At 42.0% G+C, this 24,866-nt stretch overlaps 1 protein-coding gene across 7 annotated transcripts in view; it reads right to left on the minus strand.

Moving 5' to 3' along the window:
- Window positions 1–17,603, minus strand: part of neo1a (neogenin 1a) — a 158,601-nt gene extending 140,998 nt beyond the window's left edge. For 5 of the 7 annotated variants that reach the window (XM_030376265.1, XM_030376267.1, XM_030376262.1 and 2 more), the window contains exon 1: window positions 17,004–17,602. In XM_030376265.1, the coding sequence (XP_030232125.1) occupies window positions 17,004–17,094 (91 nt within the window). In that variant the 5' untranslated portion in view covers window positions 17,095–17,602. Of the gene's footprint in view, window positions 1–17,003 lie in introns of all 7 variants that reach the window. The other 2 variants (XM_030376263.1, XM_030376261.1) reach the window with 1 other exon arrangement.
- Window positions 17,604–24,866: the final 7,263 nt, after the last annotated feature.

The following is a 24,866-nucleotide window of genomic DNA, read 5'->3' on the forward strand; positions in this document are numbered from 1 at the left end:
CCTAGATGGCTTTACCTCAGCATTGTGGGCATATATTCCTGGATAGTCTGGCTTTTAGTATATTATGGTTATATTATGCCAATGTGTTGCATAACACAGTAATGCCTGCTTCCTACTGATCACATCAATAAAATGAAGCTGTAACTGAGGAACTGAACTTATAATTTTCTTCAAGCATGAATAGTATGCAATTGTTTTCTTTATGTGGGACTTTAATAGCTGATGAGGTAATTACCTACCATTTACGTTGAAAGAATAGGCTGCAGCAGTGATATTAGTTGGGATGTTGGGGCCACGGTGTTCGACAATGTGACATCAGCAAATCAAAAATCAGTTTTTATTGAATGTAATTTCAAGTTTTCATTCAAGGTGCATCCCAATAAAATAGTCTATGTTATTGTTGTTTATTGTTAGCAAGATTGCTAGCAAATCAATGGCGAGACCCAGCCCTAATGGAGAGGCACAGAATTCAAGTTGCTTGAATTCCAGTGTGAAGTTTACACAGTTATGCCGCTTTTCCACTGCATGGTACCAGCTCGACGCGACTCGACTCGACTCAGCTCGCCTTTTTTGCGTTTCCACCGCGAAAACATGGTATCTGGTACCTGAAGTGGCTGCTTTTTCTAGTACCGCCTCGCTCTAGGTTCCAAGCGGCTGAGCCGATGCTAAAAGGTGACGTCGGCCGACGGCCGGCCACTGATTGGCCAGAGAGTGTGACGAAGTCACGAGAGCGACATGGCAACCATGCTGGCAGGGGTGGACTGGCCATCTGGCATACCGGGCCAACATATTCCACTTCTTCAACATGCCAGCTAATAATACGAACACGAATACCATCGCATCGATGTTCTCCATTGTTGTTATGTGGGTTCTGTCCATGTGTGGGTTACGTAGGTGTTGTTTGCGTCGCGTACAAAAATACGTCACGGCCCTTTCGCGCAGCCGACCCCGCCCACGTCCCGGGGGTACTATTTGCGGTGGAAAAGGACCCGCGCTGCTACGGTGTCGAGTCGTGTCGTGTCGAGTCGAGCTACATGTGCGGTGGAAAAGCGGCATTAGTGATGATATGGGGAGCCCTGTCATCTTGTGGTGTTGGTCATCTGTGTTTTAGTCCAAAGTCAACGCAGCTATCTACCAGGACGTTTTAGAGCACTTCATCCTTCCTTCTGCTGACTAAGCTTTACGAAGATGCTGATTGCCTTTCCGAGCAGGACATGGCACAATCCCACACTGCCAAAAGTACCAATACCTGGTTTAATGACCAGAGGAATACCATGCTTGATTGGCCAGCACTGACCATATCAGAATCCCACATGTTATGGGGTATTGTCAAGAGGAAGCTGGGCTTCCATAACAGCTCAGCAGGGCCAAAGGCGGATCAACTCTATGCCACTCTGTAATGATGCAGTAGTTCATACAAAAGGAGCCCCAACCAAGTACTGAGTGCATATACGAGAACATACTTTTAAGAAGGCCGACATTTACGATTTCTTCTTTTTTTTTAAATGGTCTTTTGTAATACTCTAATATTCTGAGATACTGAATTTTGTGTTTTCATGAGCTGTAAGCCATAATCATCAGGATGAACACAAATGAAAGGCTTGACATTTTTCACTTTGGGTGGGATTAATCTATATAAAATATGAGTTGCACTTTTAATGGAATTATTGAAATCAATTATCTTTTCCAAAATATTCAAATTCATTGAGATGCACCTGTCACTTTGATCATCTTTCATCAAGCTGAAGACTTAATGGAAATGACTGTAAGGATGCTCATTGACGACTATATGTACTAGCAAAGAAATGGCAGTTGTGGAAGAGTTGTTGATTTTCAATAGTATAACGTGCCAGCTGGCTGTGGGCTAAACCTACAAACAAGCTTAACAACACGGAGGAAGGAGCTACTGGCACTTGACGACTGAAATTGAACAATGGACAACCACACAACCGCTCAGTTCTCATTTTGGCTAATGCACAAGAAAGGCCTCCGCTCCATAGCATCTCATCTCCTGAGACAAATAGTCGAAGAACGTGCTCAGCTGCCTCCGAACCAGAGTTGACGTTGGGTCTGGTCCTTGTCCCACGACAATGTTTGGGAGCATATGGCACCCAACAAATCTAATATGAATGTAAATGAAGAAACAGAAATTAAAAAAACAACATCTGAGGGATCCAGAGAATAAAGATAAAAGGGAAAGCATAAAATTCTCACTTGAGAGATACAAGAGCCGAATTGAGACACATTTGAGTAACTTATTTTTAATCCAACCCCACATATCACAGTGTGGAATTGGATTTAATATAACTGTAATACATCACCTTCTCCCTTAATATGGTAGGAACCGAAGGAAAACGGTCTTTTAAAAAACAAGACAACACTGACCTGAGCATGGTAATCTTTATCTGAATAGTAATCTACGCTCTATTATACAGGGACACTGCATGATGAATTCCTTCACATATTACTTGGCTATATGAACAACGTTGAATTACCTGGTTTGACCTTGCAAATGTGCAAGGTCAAACCTGGAACATATTTTAGCTTACCTATTCATTTATTTTCTCGCCATATTGAGAGCTCAACCTGATAACGGTATAATTTATAAACACTGCTTTTCACCCGTTTGTTGGAAATGTTATTTAGCTTGTAAATAATCCTCTGGCTATGGGTAAAAGACAGAGCGATTCCCGCCATTTCTATTTACACATCTTTTCAATGTCAAATAGCATCCAACAGCCTCCCTTATCCTTGCACAATGGCCTTTCTCTATATTAATGAGTGTCAGAGGGGATCGATAGAACGACAGGGAAGCAGATCGCTTCAAGGATATGTGGTGGGGCAAGAAGGTGGAGGAAGCTCTTCAACGAATGGGGGAGGGGTCAGAGTAATGCAAATTCTGGCAGACCAAGCGACCGACTTGTAAAGCCTGATGCCCTTCCCTCATCATGCTGATGAGGGAGGGTACATGCATTAAAATAACTGCAACACATTTGTAATCACAAAGTACTGATCTGTTAATAGTGATATACTGATCTGAACCTCACTGTATCCTCAAGGCCCATTACAACAAAGTCAACAATACCTTCTCATTACCAAATGAGAATGTGCTGAGCGTAAACAAGTCTATTAGAGCTGAGGCCATTAGCATAGAATGCTTGTATTTTACCCTTCTTTGCATCTGAACGATTAAGTAATGAGAGGTTTGACCATCAACCTCTCATTATGGATGATGCCGTGAAAAAGCATTCCGAGCAACGGACTCTAAAGCCTGTGTAGACGGAAAGACTGATTTCTGTCTGTACTGTCCATCAGTGTCAGCCAAAGCACCATCTTACCACTTAGCACTATATGATGACCAGTAATGCCACTAAGAGCTGCATTTAGGTGCGGTCTGACGCAGAGCAGATCACACTCACATTTAGACCGGATTGAAGTATAATCATAGAGGAATTGAAACGCTGCAGGGATGTAGAAGTGTCAAAGCACTTTTTTATTTTATGTGAGCGATGATGATGCTGTCAACCCTGAGTCCTGCTGTTAACCCCTGACCCCATGTCTTTCATTGATTATGTATGACTTTCTTTTTCTATTTTTGTGCTTCAGTGCAACTACGATGGTTAGCATCAGCGGAATCAGACCTGGCCCAGTTTGGGGCACTAAGACAAAGGAAAACTTGATGCGTAGCAGCGTCTCGGCTTTGCCGGAAATATACTATCTGGCTCCCAACCCCCCGGGAGGCTGGGACGGCTGAAGAGGAATGCACACAAAACACCCACTGGCTCACAACACTATTATGACTCCTGCCATCAAGAAAATTGCTAAAAAAAAAAGAAAACACTGGCTGGTACTATCAGCATGATTCAGCTTTCAACAGGAGCCTTGAACGTATATGTTTATATAAAGCAGTTGTCTATCCCCACAACAACATTTGCTGTGAATAGTGGACCTTTCAAAACAATAGAAATAAGAAAAAGTTGAGGAAAAACGTCTAAACATAACCAACATATTCTAACTGTGCTTGGAATTTAAACTTTTACCGGGTTTTACAGGTTCATCTTGAGGGATGAATATAATCTTGAGTAGAAATGCTAGCCCATGGAATGAAAAAGGGGACGAATTTGTAAGGTAAATATAATCTAATGAACCAATATAAAAAAGTATTGTTGTTCCACTATTGCAGAATTTTTATATGGATTGAGAAGCTTACAGTGATTAAAAAAAGAAAATCTATTCCACCTTGAAATGCACCAACTCAATTTTAAGCCAAAAATCCATAGTAAGGATATTAACCTTGAATTCCCCACGCATTACCCCAAAATACTGTTTCTTACACATATCACCAATTTGGCAGAAGGATTTTCAATGCAGCACCAATAAGCTCTCCTTTTCCCATCCCAGAGACCGGTTGGGTCTGGCTGGGGTCTGAAGGGGGCCAGCCCTGGGAGCCGAGGGCCGAGCGCTCGATGTGTGGCAGAGCTGTATGCAGACCTGCTCTGGGTCTGCATATGTCTCACAGATGATACGGTGTGGGAGTGGGCCAAATGCAGGAGCCACGGTGGGGGTGGAGAGAGCAAGAAAGTGAGAAAGAGTGGAATGGGGGGACAGGCAGCCGAGGGAGTCTTTAGGGGCCATGTTGGGGGGGGGGGGGGGGGCATGGTGGGGGGAGTGATGGGGGGGAAGCAAGAGCAAAACAGGGAGAGTGCTGTATATTTTATTAATGGTCCCTCGCTTTAGAGAGAAAGAGATCTAATGCGGCCGTCAAGGTTGTGGCGCGTGCGTAATGAGCAAAGACAGATTCCCATATTTCATGTTCCAGTCTCCTTTACTCTACACATCCTCTGCTAGGCAGGCTCCTTCCCTATAGGAACAGGAAGATAACTCCCTGCAGGGCAGACGTAGGTTAGCCCAGGTTGTGTGGACTAGCCGCGGTGAACAAAGGGACAGAGGACATGACAAGAGGTACTAGTTGCATTTAGAATCAAAACAATGAATCTAGAATCTACAACCATGAGGTCTGGTCAGAGAGTGAGGCTTCCAGTAAATATGGTCAAAAAACAAAAAAGGGTCAGATTATTTTGCCTTCATTTGCAGTGTGAAATGATTAACAAGCCACCCTCGAATCAGCCACTAATAAGCAGATGAGTTGAGAAGAATTTGTTGCTAAAAATAAACAGGGTGTGAATATAATTTAAGTGCGTCACTGCCCACATGCACATGTAAGGTTTGCATTCTTCTGCTACCATATATGCAATGTTCCACGTCCGGCATACCACATGTCAGTGGGGGAAGAATAGTAATAATAGTGTGAAATAAACACCCCAATATACCTCCGGGCATCACAGAGGAAAGCAATGAGGCATGGCAGGAAAAAAACCTATGGAGGCAAATAAAAAGTACCCAACTTACATGGTGAGCTCTTCATTAAAAAAAATTGAAAAAGTGACAAAAGGGAACACAAAGGCAACAAAAGCCACAAAAGACTACCTCCCTAGCAGATGAGGCGGGCCAAATCACCATATCACCGTGGCCAATCTGATACAATTACACTGAGCGAGGTGTTTGGGTAGTAGTGGTGATGGGGAAGGAGGGTCGACAGAGAATGATGAATTCAACATCAGAGGGAGTCGTGATAAATAGTATGCAGGGACGCTCCCCACCAAAGCAGGGGGGAGGGCGGGCTTGGTTATTGATTGCTCTGCCTGTGCTCCAGTTATGGGGAGGACAGAGAGGAGGAGGGGAGACAAGGGGATGTATGAAGGGAGGGCTGATGAAGAATAGATGTGAGGTTTGCCCGTAAGGCAGCAGTTGGTTAGAACCGTGCGCCCCATGAGAGCACACCAACAGGCCTCTTATTGCCCATTGGTCATCACCACACCACCGCCGCCACGACAAAGACCATTACTGTATGAATGCCGTCATTACTGCTGCTGTGCTTCTCCACTGCCCATCCCCTTGATAATAAAAACACACACACCTGGCGCAACAATGCTTCTGGGGCTGATTGAAATTCCGCAATGGGAGGGGGCTTGACGCCACAGGCCCAGACATTGATCGGGCAGAGGGATGGGGCCACCAGGGGGGTGGTCCGCTGGGGCCCCATAAAAAGGAGATGCTAAATCACTTAACAACCGCTAAATTAGTTGCCTGGGAACATGGCGGGATGTGGAGGAATCCAAGGAAAGGGCACACAGGCGGCAGGATCGGCAGCTCCCCGTCGTAGTTTTAATCGCATCACCTGCAGCTATATGGAGGACGACAGAGGATACCTCCGCCCTGCCCTCCTCTTGAGCTCGTTCTGTGGTGAACACAAAACGTTGCAGAGAGGGAATACCTCCTTGGACTCCCAATTGTATTATGCGTGAGTTTTAAATCCAATACGAGAGATACAAGCCCGAAGCAGAAATGGCATTAGTCTACGTCACCTCTGTCCTTAGGAGATGACTGTGCCACTCTCTCCCCAAATATCTGAAAAATCTATTCACACGTGATATGCAGGGTATGCAGCAGCCTGGGCATCTTTTTTTCCCATTAGAGAAGAAGGGGGTTTACTGCAGATTCATAATTTTCTATTTCTTTTTGATATGCTGGTTGATCCCAGGTAGGATCGACATTTCGGATGAATATACCAGTAGAATAGCCACCGTTGAGATCGGGCTACTGGAATTAATCTGTGAAAATCGGCAATGCCAACCTGATTACTTCTTGTTTAATCTGTGCGTGAACCGAATTTCAATTATACTAAGCTCAGAATTTGGACCAGAAAGCCACTGATCCGTTAACCCAAAATGAAGGTGGGATAAAGGCAAAATGCAATTTTCATTCCTAGCATTTCAGTTCCACTCATTAATGCATAACTTAAAGAGATTTAAGGTTGGATTTTAAAAGGACTGCAGCTGTAAAGGCCAATGAAGACACAAATGTTGGTAAGTCAAGTCTGCATACCACAAAGACAAATGAGGATGTCACATTACCAGGTATGCCAAGTAAACGCCACGTTATTAGGAATGCTTGCAGAATGCTCCATAATACACATACAGTGCGCAATATTCCTCTGTGGTCTGACAATGAATCTTTTAGTATTTTTAAAGACATTAAATAATTCTCTATCTTTGGACCATATTGTCAGTAGATCAAACAAGATAAGCAGAATGAACCGTTTTGAATGTAATGCTTCCAAAATCAATTAGGTCCTATCCAAAAGCAATGCAAAAGAAAACACAAAAGATAATAAACAATTGACTTGAATATGCCTTCCTCCAAACTTCTTTAGAGCCAAGGAGAATAGTGCGTCTTTGATCCACACCGCAGCTTGGTCAATCAGGAACACAATGAGCATCCTGCACACTTGTGTGCGGGTAAATTGTACTTCCTGTCTGTATTGTTGCCGGCGCTGGGCTCATTCACAGAGGCTAAAGCTGGAGGGCAGGTTCAGGCTCTATTTACTCAGTAGGAAGAGCCACGTGGCCAAGGCTCCCTGATGAATTCCTGGATTTCACCGGATTGTTTCCCCCAGGAAACCTTATCAACAATAATAGAAAATGGTTGCCGCTTTGACAAAAACAACAAGTGCCCTTTAATGTAGCAAAGTCAAGTCAAATGAAAAACTGCATCTCCTCTAATGGAAGGAGAATGGATTGTTGTGGGGGGGGGGGAAATTAAGCTATAATGAAAGCTCATTTGGAGGCCCATACATCATGTTGCACCGACACAGGGTAAACACCCGAAGCTCTCATTCCAAGAGCTACCCGTCATAAACAATGAGCCGAGTTCAGGGCTTTCAAACTATATTAGAAAGCTACGTTGGGGAACTACCGAAAACCAGGCTGGTAAGAATGCATGCTCAACCTCTGACTTGCAAGGAATGTCCAGACAGCACACTACCACCTCCGAAGAGCGGGGAGTGGCTACCCCAGCCCGTCTTCACTCTTAAGTCTGTGCGGTAGATGGTGGGGGAGGGGCCGCTGGTGGGCTGGTTATACCACTGGCTAGCTGATGCAAGGCCAGCCAATTCCTCTCTCATTAGAAACGAAAATTATAAGGATGTAACTCGCATGGGGGGGGGAAATGGCCTCGTCGGGGGCATGGTGTTGCTAGGCATCCAAGGCAGAGACCAGCAGGGAGCACTTGAACCCCTGACCCCCACGGAGTGGTCGTTTGGGGCCGACAGGGGTGCGTGACACGGCTCTGGCCCAGAGACACCACCCCACCAGGCTGGGAATGCAGTGGCACCGTGGGGGGATAGAAGGGGAGGACAAAGAGGAGCCGGGGAAGAAAGGAGGCTCCATTTATCCAATGCCCACGGGGAGCTTCATCATTAGGTCCACAGTCACACAGTCACTCACAGAAAGTCTCTCACAAGCCAGTGGCAGCTAATAAAGCCCACTTCCAACGGCTTTTTCGGACGGTGTGCAAGCATAGGACATGGATGGGGAGTAAAAGAAGATAAAGGAGTTGCTTGACCTGAAGGACAAGTCACATTTTCCAATATGCTAAATGTGTAGAAATGCCCAACAAAAAGCCGTTTTCATGGCTGCTTAATTAGATTAATTAGTACACACTTCCTCCACTTCATGTACACCTTACACAGCATATGGCACAAACATGACTGGAGGACATATTTGAGAGGTGCGTGTGCGTGCGTGCGTTTGTGTCTTCTGTTCATTTTCAACAGCGTCATCCATTTTATTATGCAGGCTAAGAATGTCTGTAAGTACAATGTTTGGCGTGAATTCCTTAATGCAAGCCTTTGTCAGATCAAATTGTTCTATTATTACAGAATACATATAGATAGACCAATAACAATACTGGTATTAGATATCACACGATACTTCTGGCAAAAGAAAAATTAGATACCCATAGCTGTATCAAACCAGTTTTTAATACATCTTTGTAAAGCAAGTTTTCCAATTTCTTAAAATCTTCGCAATAAACTGTACATTAACAGAAAATACCATAATCCTTCATCCGTATGCAACACTAGGTTGAAATTTACAAATGTGGTCTGAAAAGTACATTCATTGAAATGATCTTAAGTATACCTTTATCCTTCGTTCTTTCTTGATGGTATACCTCTTAATAGTTGGCTTAATAGTTGCTCCGTAACAATTGGCCTTACATCCAAGTCACAGAATGTGATGCAGGGGCAACGGGAGTCACGCTGGGATGGGCCCAAGGCGATGGAACTCAGGTAATCAGGAGTGCAGGTGCATCTGCTTTCCATCACCAGTGAGGGCCAAGCTCAAGGAAAGGTCTCCGCACCCTGGGTGACGAGGGCTGCCACTTCCCCTGCTTTTCCTTCTGGTGCCTATCCTTATTTTCCTCGCTCCATAGAGCAGGGCCGGAAAAAGCACAGCTCTAACACACCACCACTATGACATCTGCCCGTTTAGCGATTCTCACCCGTCCTTTTTTTCCAATGGATAACATAGTGGGGGCAAAACCAAAAGGGAAACATATTCTTTGAACAATTGAAATCTCAATTTGCAATGGGTGCGTCTTTATGCAGACAAAGCAAAAGCAGGATATCTTCTTAATTCTCTGTTATTATTTCAGCCGATTTGATATGACCGATAAGTATTCGTCAGTTACCCACTACTGTATAGAAACTTTTTTTCAATTGATGCTATCAAACAACACAGCATGTTGTATGCACCATATTCAACTGCAGAGATCCTGGGTAAGCAAACCGTCTGGGCAAGGCAACTTTATTTATGTAGCCCTTTTCATACACAGGGCAGACTCAAACAAATAATAGATAAGTAAAAGAAAACGGATGCAAAAAATGAGTAAAATAGATCAGTATTTTAGAAAGTGCAGATCAACAGTCTCTCTGGTACCACGTCGGGACTCCAACCCGACCTAAACGAACTTGGTCCTTCCCGTGGGACTCCAACCCAGATTCTAGGACTCTAACCCAGACAGAACTCGGGTCTCAAACCCTTCAAAGTTACCCACGTCAGGACCTAAAGGAACTTGGTCCTTTCTCTGGGACTCCAACCCGATCTAAAGGAACATGGTCCTTTGGGTCTCAAATCCTTATCCTTTCTCTCTAGTATCATGTATCATTCTGGTAAAAATAGAAAATAAAGGCAAGGTTAAAAAGGCATTTTAGCAATAAAATAGAAAATAAAGGCAAGGTTAAAAAAATCATTTTAGAAGGTGCAATGTATTTAAGATTTAGCAGAAGGCTAAAGCAAACATAAAAAAAGTGAAAGGAAATTATATTACATCACAGCAGCGCCTTAACAACTCCTACAACTCGTTTCACCATTTTGGCTGTGTCTCTTAACCTCCTTTGCTGCTTTAAACAAGCTCAAGGGTTTCGGAAAATGATTCAGCAAATGGAGTAAAAAGTAAGGAGAAGCCATGAGAGAATTCCAAGGAGCATGGGTAAGGACAGAAAAAAGAAAAAAAGAAATTTAGAAAGACTTAGTTAAACAAGTAACGAAACAACGATTTACCGAAATAGTCCAAAAGGCTTACGATTTTTTTTTACTTAAAGGTTTAACAAACCTTCAAAGTACATATTTGACAGATTTCTTACAGACTGCAGTTTTACTAACCTTAATGCATAACTGGCACTGCTAGTTGTACTAGGGGGTATGTTTAATAGACTAAGCTTTAAGGAGATGCTGGAAAACAAACCTCCCATGCCTGGGCTATCTACACAAAATATTTGTATTAGGAAAATAATGAATGATGTTTCCATCAGAGGCTCTTTTTAAATATTTTTTCATAGAAATCACAGCTTTGATATATATTTGCTAGATGTTTACAAGCATCCACAGCACACGTGTTCCCTCACAGTAGATACAATCAAACTGTCCGAATTTGTTAACATTGCAACACGGAAAACAGGGGTTATTCCTCTTAGATTGGATTTATTTGTCATTGCACAGGAATACAACAAAATGCAATACCCTCACGTACTGGAATCATTCAAAAAAAAAGAAAGGTAGCAAAATAAACAGTCAAAAAAAAAAACATTCTCATCATCTCATTCACTCAGTACATTCATGTCGTCATACACTATACCATCAACTCAGTGCCATTGTATGCCTTAAAACAGTAGTGCAAAATATACAAAGTGCAGAGCATTGCATTAGGTGTGGATGTCACTGATTAATGCTGTCAGAACTAGTGGGTTTGTTTTCAGGTCAGAGTTGAGTATGGTGATAGCTTTGGGATAGAAACTGCTCATGAATCTTGTGGTGCGTGTTCTGATGGACCTCAATGGGTGACTCACGCCTGTGCAACTACCTAAACATACATACACACACACACACACACACACACACACACACACACACACACACACACACACACACACACACACACACACACACACACACACACACACACACACACACACACACACACACACACACACACACACACACACACACAGATCCCCGCATAATCTGCTAAATCCACAGGGCAGGCGAGAAGATGATGCAGCACATTTAAGCGCCGTTCGCACAATCTGCTCTGCAATTAATCGACCATACATCCTTCAAGAACATGAGTGGACCCAACACCCTTTGATGGACTGGAGAGTTTGTTTGCCTGTACCATTTGCATAAGTGCTAGATACATACTAGGGCTGTACGGTATGGACTAAAATGTATATCACCGTATGATTTGAGGCATAGACGGTAACGGTACTATATCACGGTATGTTCATTTTATCTTCTAATTTCGATATAAATGCTTCTGAAGGGGTAAAATAATGGTTAGGCAGCAAAACTGCATAGAATAATGCTAAATCTTTTCTCAAGTTACTTCCATCTTTGAAAAGCAAATGTTTACAAGTATGGATTTCTTTCTCTACTTGCTCACAGACCTTGCCATATAGTTTTGGCATCTCAATTTGGATGAAGTGTGTGTGGGCAGGTAACGTGTACCTGGGATCGAGTGTTTTGACCACCTCTTTAAAGCCCTCTCAACATTTTGAAAGGGAACCGTGTCCTTACAGAGGTAAACAGAGACCGCTTTTGTGATCTCGTTCCACCGCTAGCTTTTTTTGTCGTAAGGACCGGCTTTGGAAAATGCCTGCGGAAGCGATTTTTGAGATGTAGAGACAGCTTCACGCTACCAGCATCTGTCTCGTAAGGTGTGGAATGAGAGCTTGTGAAGGGACCATTACAAAAGCATACTGCCGGAGAAGGCAGTATTTACGGAAAACAGATACGAATTGCATTCAAAACCTGTCCCTGGGAAAAGTAACATTGCGCCGAATTGAAGAAGGAACTACGTTTCATTACCATATGTTCAGTTGTTACGCGGAACTTTAATTTTTACACGAAGAAGTAGTTACGTAACTGTATTTATACTATTTACTCGTTACTTACTTTGTAACGCGTCAAAATCCATTACGTAGCGCCAATTCATACCAGTGTACTTTCTATGCCGTTTATACCGTACACCCCTAATACATGACACATACTTTACACCAACCTAGAATCAGCTAACGAACCGAGGATCTGAGTTAACCAAGAACAGTACAGATAGAAAGTTTAATTATTAAAAGACAATGTAGATAGAGGCAGAATATCATCAAGTCATGACCACAGTTAATCTCAGCAATCCTATGTTACAGCAGGACTTCTGTCGGGAAACAGCACAGAGCCTGGGGCGGAAAACAAAAACTGCAAGGGGCGGAGTCTCGCTTTGCTGCAATACCAAGATAATTACAGCAATGATTGGTCGAAACAAAGATCAATCTAGAGAAAACACACCCACAATGCAATCAAAGTTTCACAGTATCAATCTCAATGAAATATGTAGATTTGTATTATGTAAAGATTTCCTAATAATTATTTTAAGTGTGCAATGCAGTCTTGTTTTCAATAGCCCAGGTTCAATAGACCACCATACAGCTTGAATGTGACATTATCCTGTGCAGCTCCCACCATTGGCGTAAGAAACTAAGCAGCTAGACGTGAAACCACAATATGTAGACTAATGCACCACAAAAAATGGATTATGTTGAGTTTCAAGGTTTTTATACAATCTCAAAATAATAGGCCTGTGTGTGTGTGTGTGTGTGTGTGTGTGTGTGTGTGTGTGTGTGTGTGTGTGTGTGTGTGTGTGTGTGTGTGTGTATATATATATATATATACAAACACACACACAATTTATTTATTTATTTCAATTATTTTGGAATAACTAAGTACTAAACTCTCGTAGGGAAAGAAAACATCCTTCCATCAAGTACAAAAGGTACATAAAGTTAAATAATGCATCGGAAATACTGTTCAAAACAATAGTCGTGCCATAAAGCTTTTTGAATGGAAGTGGAACGGCGGCGTCATGTATATACTATTGTGAACGGAAACCCTCACCTAAGCCCCCCCCCCCCCCCCCGTTCGTTCAAATCAACCCCACAGAAGAACATTTGAGGATTCTGAGTTCAAAGTTAGAAAACAGCAAGGGCTCTCAAATAACACTGAATGACTTATTTCTTCGTGGAGACCATATCTATAACTGAAAAGAGGGAATTCAGACCAAGCAGCGGAAAACCAAATTACTATGTGGACATTTGCTTGTAGGAACAGCAGACATGCTTAGAGTTTAGAGATGCAGGGACAAAAATATCTACACAGTGAATACACTCAAATGGTACAAATCTTAAGTAATTCTGTTTACAAAAATGAAAATGAAAAGGTCAGTTTTAGGGCTTATTCACACCAGGAAAGGCCATTACTTCTCTCTCTTTGGTCCGGACCAAAACAACGTTTATTTTTTGGTTTGGTGCGGTTCCTTTTCACATTGCAATTTGCGCAACGTCCCAGAATTTGACAACAAACCCACATGTGTGCAAAGATCGTTCAACCATTAGACAAAAAATTCTGGGGCGGAGTACAGCGTTAAATAAAAAAAAAAGGGAGGGGGAACCGCCGGTGAAAGTAATCAGTCATGGATATCCAGCGTGATGTACATTGATCTGAGGACCGTCAAAGTCCTTCTCCCTCATCCTTATGTGGAATGTGATAAATTAATCGCCATTTTTATGTGTGCTTTCCGCAGTCGGTTGAAAATGAGTCGTGGCTTAACATAGAGCAAAGAGGAGACGGAATGTCTACTGGATATCGGACCCATTCTGCCTTGTAGCAACTTCCATTTCAGAACTATTCCCAATGACAAGGATTTAAAAGAGTAACATTTTCCATTGTTGATTCCTATAAGAGGGGTAGAACAATATACATTACAGAGCCAAGCCTCCAGCCAAGATAGAAGATGGGGCACATCTTTGTTTTGTGAATGCCAAACCACATTGGTGCAAGCAAACATAAGCACCAGAGTTCAGCCTGACCTTCAACATCCAACAGGCATGCAACAGCAGATGTGATGCAATTTATTTACGAGGGTATTGATCTGCCTTGCCTCTCACCAATTACAAGAGATAAACTGCTGTTGTCAATTATACCAGCCACAATGCTGAAACTCAACATACTGAAAGGCTTAGCACAATTACAAAAAAATGCAAAAAAAGTAATTATCAGCATTGTATCAGCATCTGTTGCCCTTCTATGTTAGCTTCTGCTCTACAAACGAGACAGTGGGGAGCCATAAACTAACTTCACGTACAAGACCATAGGACACAAGCAGCATCTCCTAATTGAGCGTATTTCATTAGCAAAGCAGATAAATCCAAACACTTTGCTAACTGCGCAAATTAGGCATATCGCAGAGGAGAAATGTTATTAGGATGTTACGAGCAATTTCAGCCTATACATACGCATGTTATCAGTAAAGAAATGCCTGTTTCATACACGCAAGAGTCAATTTGAGAGTCTGCATGATGTCTAAAAGTCACGAATGAAAAAACAGCAACCTAAAAGTCTTAAAGTCAGCCTTTTCACACAAGGTGATTTATCTGACTACATTCTTAAAATTTTTGTTTTCTTTGAAGGTCCTATATTTTTCACACACACACACACACACACACACACACACACACACACACACACACACACACACACACACACACACACACACACACACACACACACACACACACACACACACACACACCTTCTAAAAGTCGCATCAACAGCAACAAAACTCTGGAATTTGAGTCTTGTGAAAAAAAAAAAATGGAAAAAGGATCCTGAGCGCAGAATTGAAAACCTTGTTTGTTGTTTCTTTAGCTGTGTTGCAGACAAGGTGGTCTGGATGGATAAGGCCCAGGAGAGGGGTCTGTGGGAGCAGGAAGGTCTCCCAAATGTTTACACATTTCCGAGAGTTATTTGCATTGTGCACAGGGAGATAATCAGCACACAATCATCAATTGCACAGATAAAACCAGGGCCTGATGGGTTTTACACTTCTCTGGTAGAGTTGTTTATAAAGCCACACTTATTTCCCCTAAGAAAATGAGTCAATTTAACCCAAAAGAAACTTGTAACGTTTTTAAAAGAACAGTGTACAAATTGAACAGCAGAAGCCCATCAGGGGCTGATTCCTACATGTGGCTATAGCTTTGATCATAGTCTCAATGTAAAACAAACAAAAAAAAACATCAGATGTAAGTCTATCCAGCCAGCCCCCTAGATAGACAAAATTAGGAACAAAGTACACACTCAGATTGAAGCTCTTTTTGACTGCAATTTAGCGATCTTTGATGAAAGAACCCCCTGACTGTGGATCGCTCTGCATAATGACACTAGGCCTCACAAGAAATGTGTTTTGAATAAACAGATATTCTCAGGGAAGGGGGGACCCCACAATTAGAAATTCGAGAATGCGTGTGGGTCCCGGCCCAATACTCTGGAATCAATCAGGGCTCCCAAAGGAACTCGTGGGTCCCCTTAATCTCCTGGTTTTATTACTTTCCAGTCATCCCCTTTCACCCTACCCCCATCTTACTCTTTTGTACTGATATCCAGCAATGCCAAGGAGGGGCTCTCGCTCTCTCGCTTCCCCTACGCTTGCACCACTGCAGAGGGCTTTTCATGCAGGAGAGGGTCTTTCATCAGTCTACACACGCAAGCGGGCACAAGCTAACAGAGGCCCATCACTCAAAAGGCCTAGGTTCTACATTATAGCCCCATTACTACACAACTATTATCACGCTAGAGACAAATTTACTTCATTTTTGGACACATACAGGGCTAAAGTTTTGCATAACATCATTACCGTTAACAAACGGTTCAATTATCATTCTCCATTTCTAAGCTTTGAGTTCCTTACAAAGCACATATTTGTTCATGCATGTACCAGGCAAATAATGATGTGTGTACTACCAATGGTTGCTAGGTATGCAGTAGAACAGAAATAGCAAAGAAGATTGGAAGTCAAATACGTGGCCCACGCAAAAAATAAACGAATATAGCAACATATAAAACATACAAAGAACCTCCAATATAATTAATATTGAAATAGCTGCTCTAGCCTCAAACCATTTGGCACCCACACATTTATTGGGTGCCGTTTATTCATCAGCTAAACAAGTATTGACGCCCAGGTAATGAGATGTCCACTGGACTGATGATGCTTGCATAATACTTGACACTAAGCACTAATGACTCTTCAGATAGTCTTCTCCACACATCCAAGTTCATACCTTATTTCTTTACCGTATTAAATGGCTACAATGGTTTCGAACTTGTCTGACTGAAACATTTGTCATTAACCGTTCGACACTTTCTTACAAAACCATGGGTAGAAATGGGAGTGCAACTGCATTTTGGATAGAGCAGTCAGTGGAGTAGCCTACTACATATGCAGACAAAAGGTGTCGATAGGCAAAATGTGTTGCTCGATTGGAAAATATATTTGACTTTCAGGTCTAATACAATCACACCGCCTATTCAGTAGACCAATTTAAAACGTGTAAGATAAGAAGAAAAAAAACGCAATTATGTGATTTGATAAAGAGTAGCCTTATTCAATGTATGTCATTCGTCCATCACATTGTTTAATGGACTAGCTGCAGAATGGGGTACATGTTGCATTCTTACAGGAATGCTGCACACGGTATGGATTAAAGTGCTTACCTTTGTCGACATGCTTCGCCGCGGCAGACGCGGTGTAGAGAAAGGTGAGGAAGAGGAGAGAGAGGAGCGACCGTGCTCCCCGCTCGGCCATCACTTTTCAAAAATAAATATTTGCAGGCTTCAGGAACCCCGGAGCTATCCCGTTGTAAATCCTCGGCCGCCGCCTGTTATACACTCCCAAGACGAAAAGTTCAAAATCGCACCTAGGAAATGTAAAGAAACATCCGGAACCAGCTACTTTGAAAAGTGGCCGGGTGAAACATGTAGCTGGCTCACAGCTCGAAGTACGGATAGAGAGAGACTGCAGGTTAGAATGTTTTCTCAACTTGGTCGAGGCTGGGGTCGAAGAAAAAAATGAAATCAATCCATTGCCACGGAGGCACGAGACGGGGAAAACAGATACGAATACGGACTACTGAACGGATTCTATATCCAGGTATCCCTCGAGTGTGATAAAAGCAAGAATACGAACAGTTAAAAATTTATCCGTATCACAATACGGCTAACCGGAGAGAAAAAACCCACCGCAGCTACCGCTCGGGAACAGGACGCAAAAGCAGCGCGTGGAAGGGCTGGATTTCTTCACGGCTCCCCGGAAAACAGGGCGTGGAGTCACACGGGAAGTTTGGATCGTGGCCGACTCCGTAGGAGAAACCTAAAGTATGGCACGGATGGCCCATCTATACGTGGGCATTCACATCGGACCGTTCGATCGTTTCTAATTCCTTTAAAGAGATGTATTACAGCGCATGGTTGTTATCTATGGAATAGCCCGTTAGGAAATTCAGGAGCACAGCAGGTCGTTCCAGACTGTTGTGTTAAGACAATTAAGAGACATTCAATAAAATAGGAAAAAAATCTTTACTGTAGGCTATAATTGGTTTCAATGAAAACTTTAGACTTCAAGGGCAAATTCATTAACACCTGTAACTCATGATGACAACCACACATGGCTCAAAATCAAAAGACAGGGATCACTTCTCCCATTTCCAGATCTAGGTTCATACAATGGTATGGGGGAGTATCAATGACATGCATTCATCTTTTTGATAATGTTTATGTTGTCTTAAGATGAAAGGGTAGCCTATATATTGTTAATCTTCGTTAACTAACGAGAAAGGTAATACAATTAGGCAAACTGTTGGTATGCCAATGGATGGCTTTTCCAAGTAAATGAGACTATTCACTTAGGAGGAGCTCCACCCGCTGGTTCGAGTGCTCCATAACATACTACTCTGTTCTGCCACATGGACAAACATGACAAAGCATCTCGCTACAAGGCTGAACTGCGGTTGACCCTCTGTTAACATAACGGGGAAATAAAATGTTACAACTTTTCATGTTGAATATGCTGTAGGCCTACTTAGTGTGGTATGCTGTATTTAGTGTGGCAGGATCTATTTCAGGTGATCGATCTCAGTTCAGATCAGACCAATAGGGTTTTGTTTGATAACAATATTCAACACTTGTTACAATTGTTGTAATCAAAAAAAATATCTAAAAGTAGTGGAAAACATAATACAATGTAGTCGGGGCGATTGATTTAGCTGGTCGAAATGTGTTAGTGTTTGCTGAATTTAATTTAAACAAAAATACTTGGATATGCCGTTCTACTTTTCTTTGTAGGCTACATTAGGGGGTAATCTCACTGCTAGTGGTCTGGAATATTATATTTTATAATAATAATCATAGAATTATTATTAGAATTAAAAATGTTGTAGAACATAAGTGTTTTTGTACAATATTTTGTCTTGCGAAAAACCACCCCACTCCCAATTACTAAAACAATGACGTAGGCCTCCAAAAAGTTGCCTCTTTTCAGAGAGAGAAACAGCTGTGTGTTTGAAATTTATTCGAAGCATTTTATTTCAAAGCATCACAAACCCATCAGAGCCATATAAACATATTTACTCCAGTCTAGTGATGATTTATGTAATACTAAAGCTGAAAATCTGAGATGAGAGAGAGTTCGGCCGACTAACGTCGCGAATTAAGTGATAGAAACCTTGTTTGGCTTCATGCTGTTGAGGAAATTCGATTACTGCAGGGAAAAGGGCCCTGGATTAACATGCACTTGTCGCTGCTGTGGGTATAGCATATACAATCTTTCTAAATCTTCTCAACCCTCTTAAAGCAGGAATCTCACATACGGTTTTGCGTATACAGTATGCTCTCATTCAATTAGAAAGATATGCATTAAGGGTTTCTTCAGAGGAATGGGGAAACTTAGAAATAATCAGTGTTCTTCACGGATGTGACGTTCTTTTCTCTGCTGGAGGGTCAACGGTCTTCTGTGTCTGGGATGGATTTTTGGTGTTGTAAATATAGCGACATTAAAATAAATAAGGCCAAATGTCTAGGGATTACAAAAACACATGTGTTTTAACATTGTGTGTGTGTGTGTGTGTGTGTGTGTGTGTGTGTGTGTGTGTGTGTGTGTGTGTGTGTGTGTGTGTGTGTGTGTGTGTGTGTGTGTGTGTGTGTGTGTGTGTGTAAAATCCTGTTATTCCTATAGCCAGATTAAGTGGCGCTGAGATTAGGGCATGCATAAAACCAATAGATGTCGTCTACGGCACTTTGTGAATCTCGGGCAGTCAGTAAGCCTTATTGGAAACATATACACTATGATACAAAAGCTGTAAGGCACACATGCAGTGTGATACACAAACTGGTAAGGATTACATGATACACAAGCTAATGACCAACCATTGAATGCAATAAAAGTAATAAAAGTAGATACATTGACTACTACATTCTAATATGATGAGCAGCATAACTGTAAACCTGAAGTTATAAGGTTTGTGCTTGCATGTGCTTGTATACCTGGCACAGACTGCAGCCTATCAATCAGACGGGCTCGAGATGCCCTCCCAGCAGCCATGGCACAGGGAGATACTTCTCAGCGTATCAGTGAGAGGCATGTCTGCATGCACACACCCTGCCATACATGTGCTTACACGGGTACATTTTCAGAGCTGGGACATACTTCACCTAACACATCGTCAGCATTTTCCTCAAATCCCACTCTTCTACTCATACTCCTCCTCCTCGTCCCTGCCTTCTGCTCCTCCTTTGCCCCCACCTCTGCCTCCTTATCCTGCACCTCCTCCTCCTCCTCCTATGGCAGGTCACCATTGCTCTAGTAACTTCTGCTGCTGATGCATCGCAGTGCAGAGGCTTTCACAAACTATGCAGCGGGATTGAATTTAAGAGGAGGAGGAGGACGAGGAATAGGGAGAAAGAAAGAAAGAAGTAAAAAGACAGAACAGGCAAAGGAAGTCATAGAGGTCTCTCTCTCTCTCTCTCTCTCTCTCTCTCTCTCTCTCTCTCTCTCTCTCTCTCTCTCTCTCTCTCTCTCTCTCTCTCTCTCTCTCTCTCTCTCTCTCTCTCTCTCTCTCTCGCCCTTTTTAGTTCCCAAAATCGACAACGCTCCTCTTTGAAAGGTTACCATATGTCAATAGCACAGGTGTTCTTGAAATGTCAACTGTTCTCATTGAAAATAATATAAATTAAACTCATTAAAATCGACAGTGCTTGGTGCTAAAGTACTTAGGCTACTTACTAAAGCACCTTAATATTCTCCTGTTTCATGGGCAGGCATGAGTGGCTCTATTTATTTTCTAATATATTCGATCTGGACAGTATTTCAGTCTACATATTTATTGAGGTTGGAAAGTGTGCAATTGTAGGAAAATATATTTTTGAACAGTGAATACTGACACTGGAGAGAGAGAGTTCTCTGCCTAGTTTCCCCTTCTCTCAGATTTGATTCCATATTGTGAGGATCGCAAGCCTCACTAACATCCCAGCAGGAGGGCGGCGCTGGAAGACACAAGACTAACCAACTGAACGATGTAAGCACAGGCTTCAAAACGAGTGCTCAAAGGTATTTTCATAATTTTTTTCGGATTTTCGGATTTATATATATATATTTTGCCATCCTGCTGCCCTTTGAATTAGCCTCAAAGAGCCCTTTGAGGCTTCCCAAACCGGTGAAAATGGTTGGGGAATAGGTGCGTTTCCACCGCCGGTATGCAAAGGTGCGGCACGGTTGGAGGACTTAGACGTCTGTAATAAGGGTGCCAAAAAGTTCGAGAGACACACGCTGTCCATTGATTGGACGACAGAATTTTCCCTTTTCTAGACAACGGCGAAAGCCTCGTTTATTGAAGAAAATGTTGCGGAAATGACATCCTTCTTCGAAGTCCTACATTGTTGCTCTTTGTTCATTGTGTCGCATTCTTCTTTTTCCTTGGATTTATTAGCAGGACACTGTGTCAGGCTGCTATGAGGTCACAATGCCTACGTAGCTGACTTGGCTATCGCCATCCGGCTATAACCCTGCCCTACCATAAGGGTTCTGTCGGTGGTGGAAACACGAGCCGTAACTGAGCTAGGCAAAACCGCACCTTCACTACTGGGTCAAGGCGTGCCGGGCCGAAGCGCACCCGCCGGTTGAAACGTGCTACAAGTTGCATTTTGATAGTGGGTGCAATTTCCCCTGGCCTATTCTCTCTGTCCTTATAAACCTATTCCCTGATAATAAACAAGCAGGCCCCTACAGCCAATGTAATGTTGTATCTCTGATCTCTGGTTATAATCCTCCTTTCAGTCAGATGCAGTTAGTAAGCCAGGCCAAGTAAGTGGCCCAGAATGACAATGAAGGGTGCTATGTTGTAATAATAGCGATGAGGGATAGATTGAAAATGGGAGGCATAATATGGAGAGCTCACACAGGGAAATAGATTCTGCAATCTGTTCTGGCATAACAGAACTGAAATAATTACAGTCTCATCAAAACTCATTTCCATAGTGTCAATTAATGTTTTTTTGACTGAGGTTACAGAAATGGTACCTATCTGTTATTTTCTTGTATATAGTGTCACAAATTAATCTTGTTGGGAAAGTGGGGGATAAAACGCTGAGGCATTTGTAATATTTGTTAATGAATGAGGTCACGTAAGCATCGTGACCTAATTATAGAGGCCAAGTCCATTTATTCTTTCAAGTCACTCCTCAAAATTCACATTTTAAAAATCGCCTGCCGGGACTTCTTTGGAGCCCTTTTACTTTATTTTTATTTCCTCCTTTTTATTTTTTTTGGGAAGCTCATTGGGTCCTAGAAATGCGCTGTACAAGACTGATTTATTGGGGGTCGAGGCATCCATTGTTATTCTACATTTTCCTATTTTTATTATTTTCCTGCCATGGGAGTCTAAGGCAGCCCATAGAACGCCATGGTCAAAAGTTGTGAAATTTGGCACACTGATTCTGGACAGGCCCATTGTCCGGGACGGACAATTGAAAGTACAAACTGTGTAAACTTTGACCTCCATTGAAAATAGTTTTTGGGAGTCTAAGGCAGCCCATAGAACGCCATGGTCAAAAGTTGTGAAATTTGGCACACTGATTCTGGACAGGCCCATTGTCCGGGACGGACAATTGAAAGTACAAACTGTGTAAACTTTGACCTCCATTGAAAATAGTTTGTAATTACTCCACACAGCAAATTTGTGGTTGCTAGCTCATGAGTCCTAGCGCCACCAACAGGTCAAAGTTTTTATTATTATTATTACTATGTAATGTACCTGTATGGAATTGGTACCAAATATTTACCCAATCAATACCCCACCAATGAACTTTGACCCTTATCATTATGAATCAGCTAACATGACTTGCTAGTTGTACTCTCTCAACATACAGGCTGGGATTCAAGATTTCAGCATTAGCAGCAGCAGCAGCAGGATGAAGACAGATTTAGAATGTGAAATATTCCATAAACATGACCTTTATTTTAAGTAATGTAAATATCACTTGTGCTGGCTATAAGATAACCTCACAGAGTGAACTCCTCTTAAATGACGCAGCGACATTGTCACACAGTAAAATGCAGCATTAATATACCATTGTCCATTACAATGCATTACACCAGCATGCCTGTCTTCTCTCTCTGAGAGTTATTTATTTATGCCCCATAATTAGGCCTGCCTGTGAAAGAAGTAGATTTGTTTACTCTGGTCTTTCTATCTCAATATGTCCTAAAACAGTTCCCTGGAGGACTCCTCTGCATCCAGCCGTCACACAGGCTAATCTAGGTGACAGGTTTATTTTCAGCATGATTGTTCTTTGTTTGCCCTCCTAAGAAAATGATTCAAATTCCCTGCATTGAAATCCTCAGCTTTGTCTACAAACTCATCTTAATTTAATTAATTACTTAAATTTGTAGAGAATAAAGAGTAATCTAAGATTTAGAGCAGTTAATGACATTGTGTTGGACAGTCGGGGTAAAATGTTTTTTTGATGGTTTGATAGCAGGTCAAAAGCTTTCTTCTCACATCAGAGATAGATAATTTTTTCCTTTTAAACTGAATTAACTGGTTTCATTGGTAAGTGCATCTTCAACCAAATATGTAATATATAACATGCACAGCTGGTATTAGAAATGGTTCAAATTAAATTATCGCATTTTGGCATATCATGGTATACAGTTTCCACTCTAATTCCAAGTCTGTAATTTATTTATGTAGATACTCCCAAGGTTAACATGTTACACAAAGTAATGCTAGGCTAGTTCAGCAGGCCTCATTGTCATTTGTAATTTGGCAAAAATAGAAATGACATGCAGATCACAAACTGTCTCTGGAACGGCCAGACCCAGCCTGGTAACACATGATGTCTTGCATCAGTTGTTGCTGGCAGCTTGTCCCAGCGGGCTCCTTGTTAACGGAGTATTGCATCCAAATCTGCTACTTTAACACCTCCCACCATGGGTCATTACATTGGAGAGTACAGCCCGGCGGCCAATCAGAACGCAGCAAGGCACTTTTCCTCCAATCAACGAGCAAAGCATTAGGCTAGAGGACATATAACCAGCGCCAGTAATCTGCAGGTTTGATTACAATGAATGAGGATAAGATGGACCAATGGACACATTCTAAAGCGAGATCACCTAATCACATGGACTGCAAATTAATGGATATGGTATGATGAATAATACCACACTTTAACTACACCAGCTGCTGCATGAAGGCAGTCTTTGAGGCGAGGTGTAAGGGACGCTCACAGTTGGCTTGAACAAGGTTTCTAAGGTGATATATAGCAGAAATTAATTCACACAAAAAATGGTGTTAAAGATAATTAATCCTCTGATTTGCATGCATCCTTGACAATGTATACTAAAGAGTTTTGGTACAATGCATTTCAGTGAGGTTTAAGTAAGGCATAATGATGAAGAATATCAACATGTTTTATTTATCTTAATATAATTACACATTCAATAAAACCTATTCACTTCTATGCGATAGGTTTGAAATACTTGAGGCAAAAGGACCCTGAAAAAAACGTGGCTTTATGGCCATGCATACTGAATAATACACTTCACAAAAGTTCACCTCAAAAAATTATTTTCAGTAGAATCTCACACTGCGAGTTCTGCTGCTGCTTTTAATTGGCTATCAAATACAATGACAGTTAATGTGACGTTTGACAGATTCGACAGACAGTTTTTTTTGCTTTTCACTATGTTATGGTTGGGGGGTGATTTGTCTCTTTCGCTCTCTCTCTCACTCCTTTTTGTCCACTGCCAGGAACTCTTCTCAATGTGGTGTTAGTTTCTGATAGCCTTGCCTTTCATTGCTGACATATTGTGTGGCACTTTGGGTTCTCCTGCCAATGAAGCCATTCATAAATAAGCCCCAGATTGTGTCCTTGGCTGGGAAACAGAGTCCAAAAGCTAGATGTTGCCGTCACATGTCCCAGCTGCATGACATGAGGCTATTTGAGGATTTCTCAATTCCTTCTGGTCTCCATTAGTCAGATAGAGTTTTTCTACTGTCGTAAAATACTTTGTTCCTCAAAGCTACA

This window comes from Gadus morhua, chromosome 14 (genome assembly GCF_902167405.1).
Source record: "Gadus morhua chromosome 14, gadMor3.0, whole genome shotgun sequence".
NCBI classification, from domain to species: domain Eukaryota; kingdom Metazoa; phylum Chordata; class Actinopteri; order Gadiformes; family Gadidae; genus Gadus; species Gadus morhua.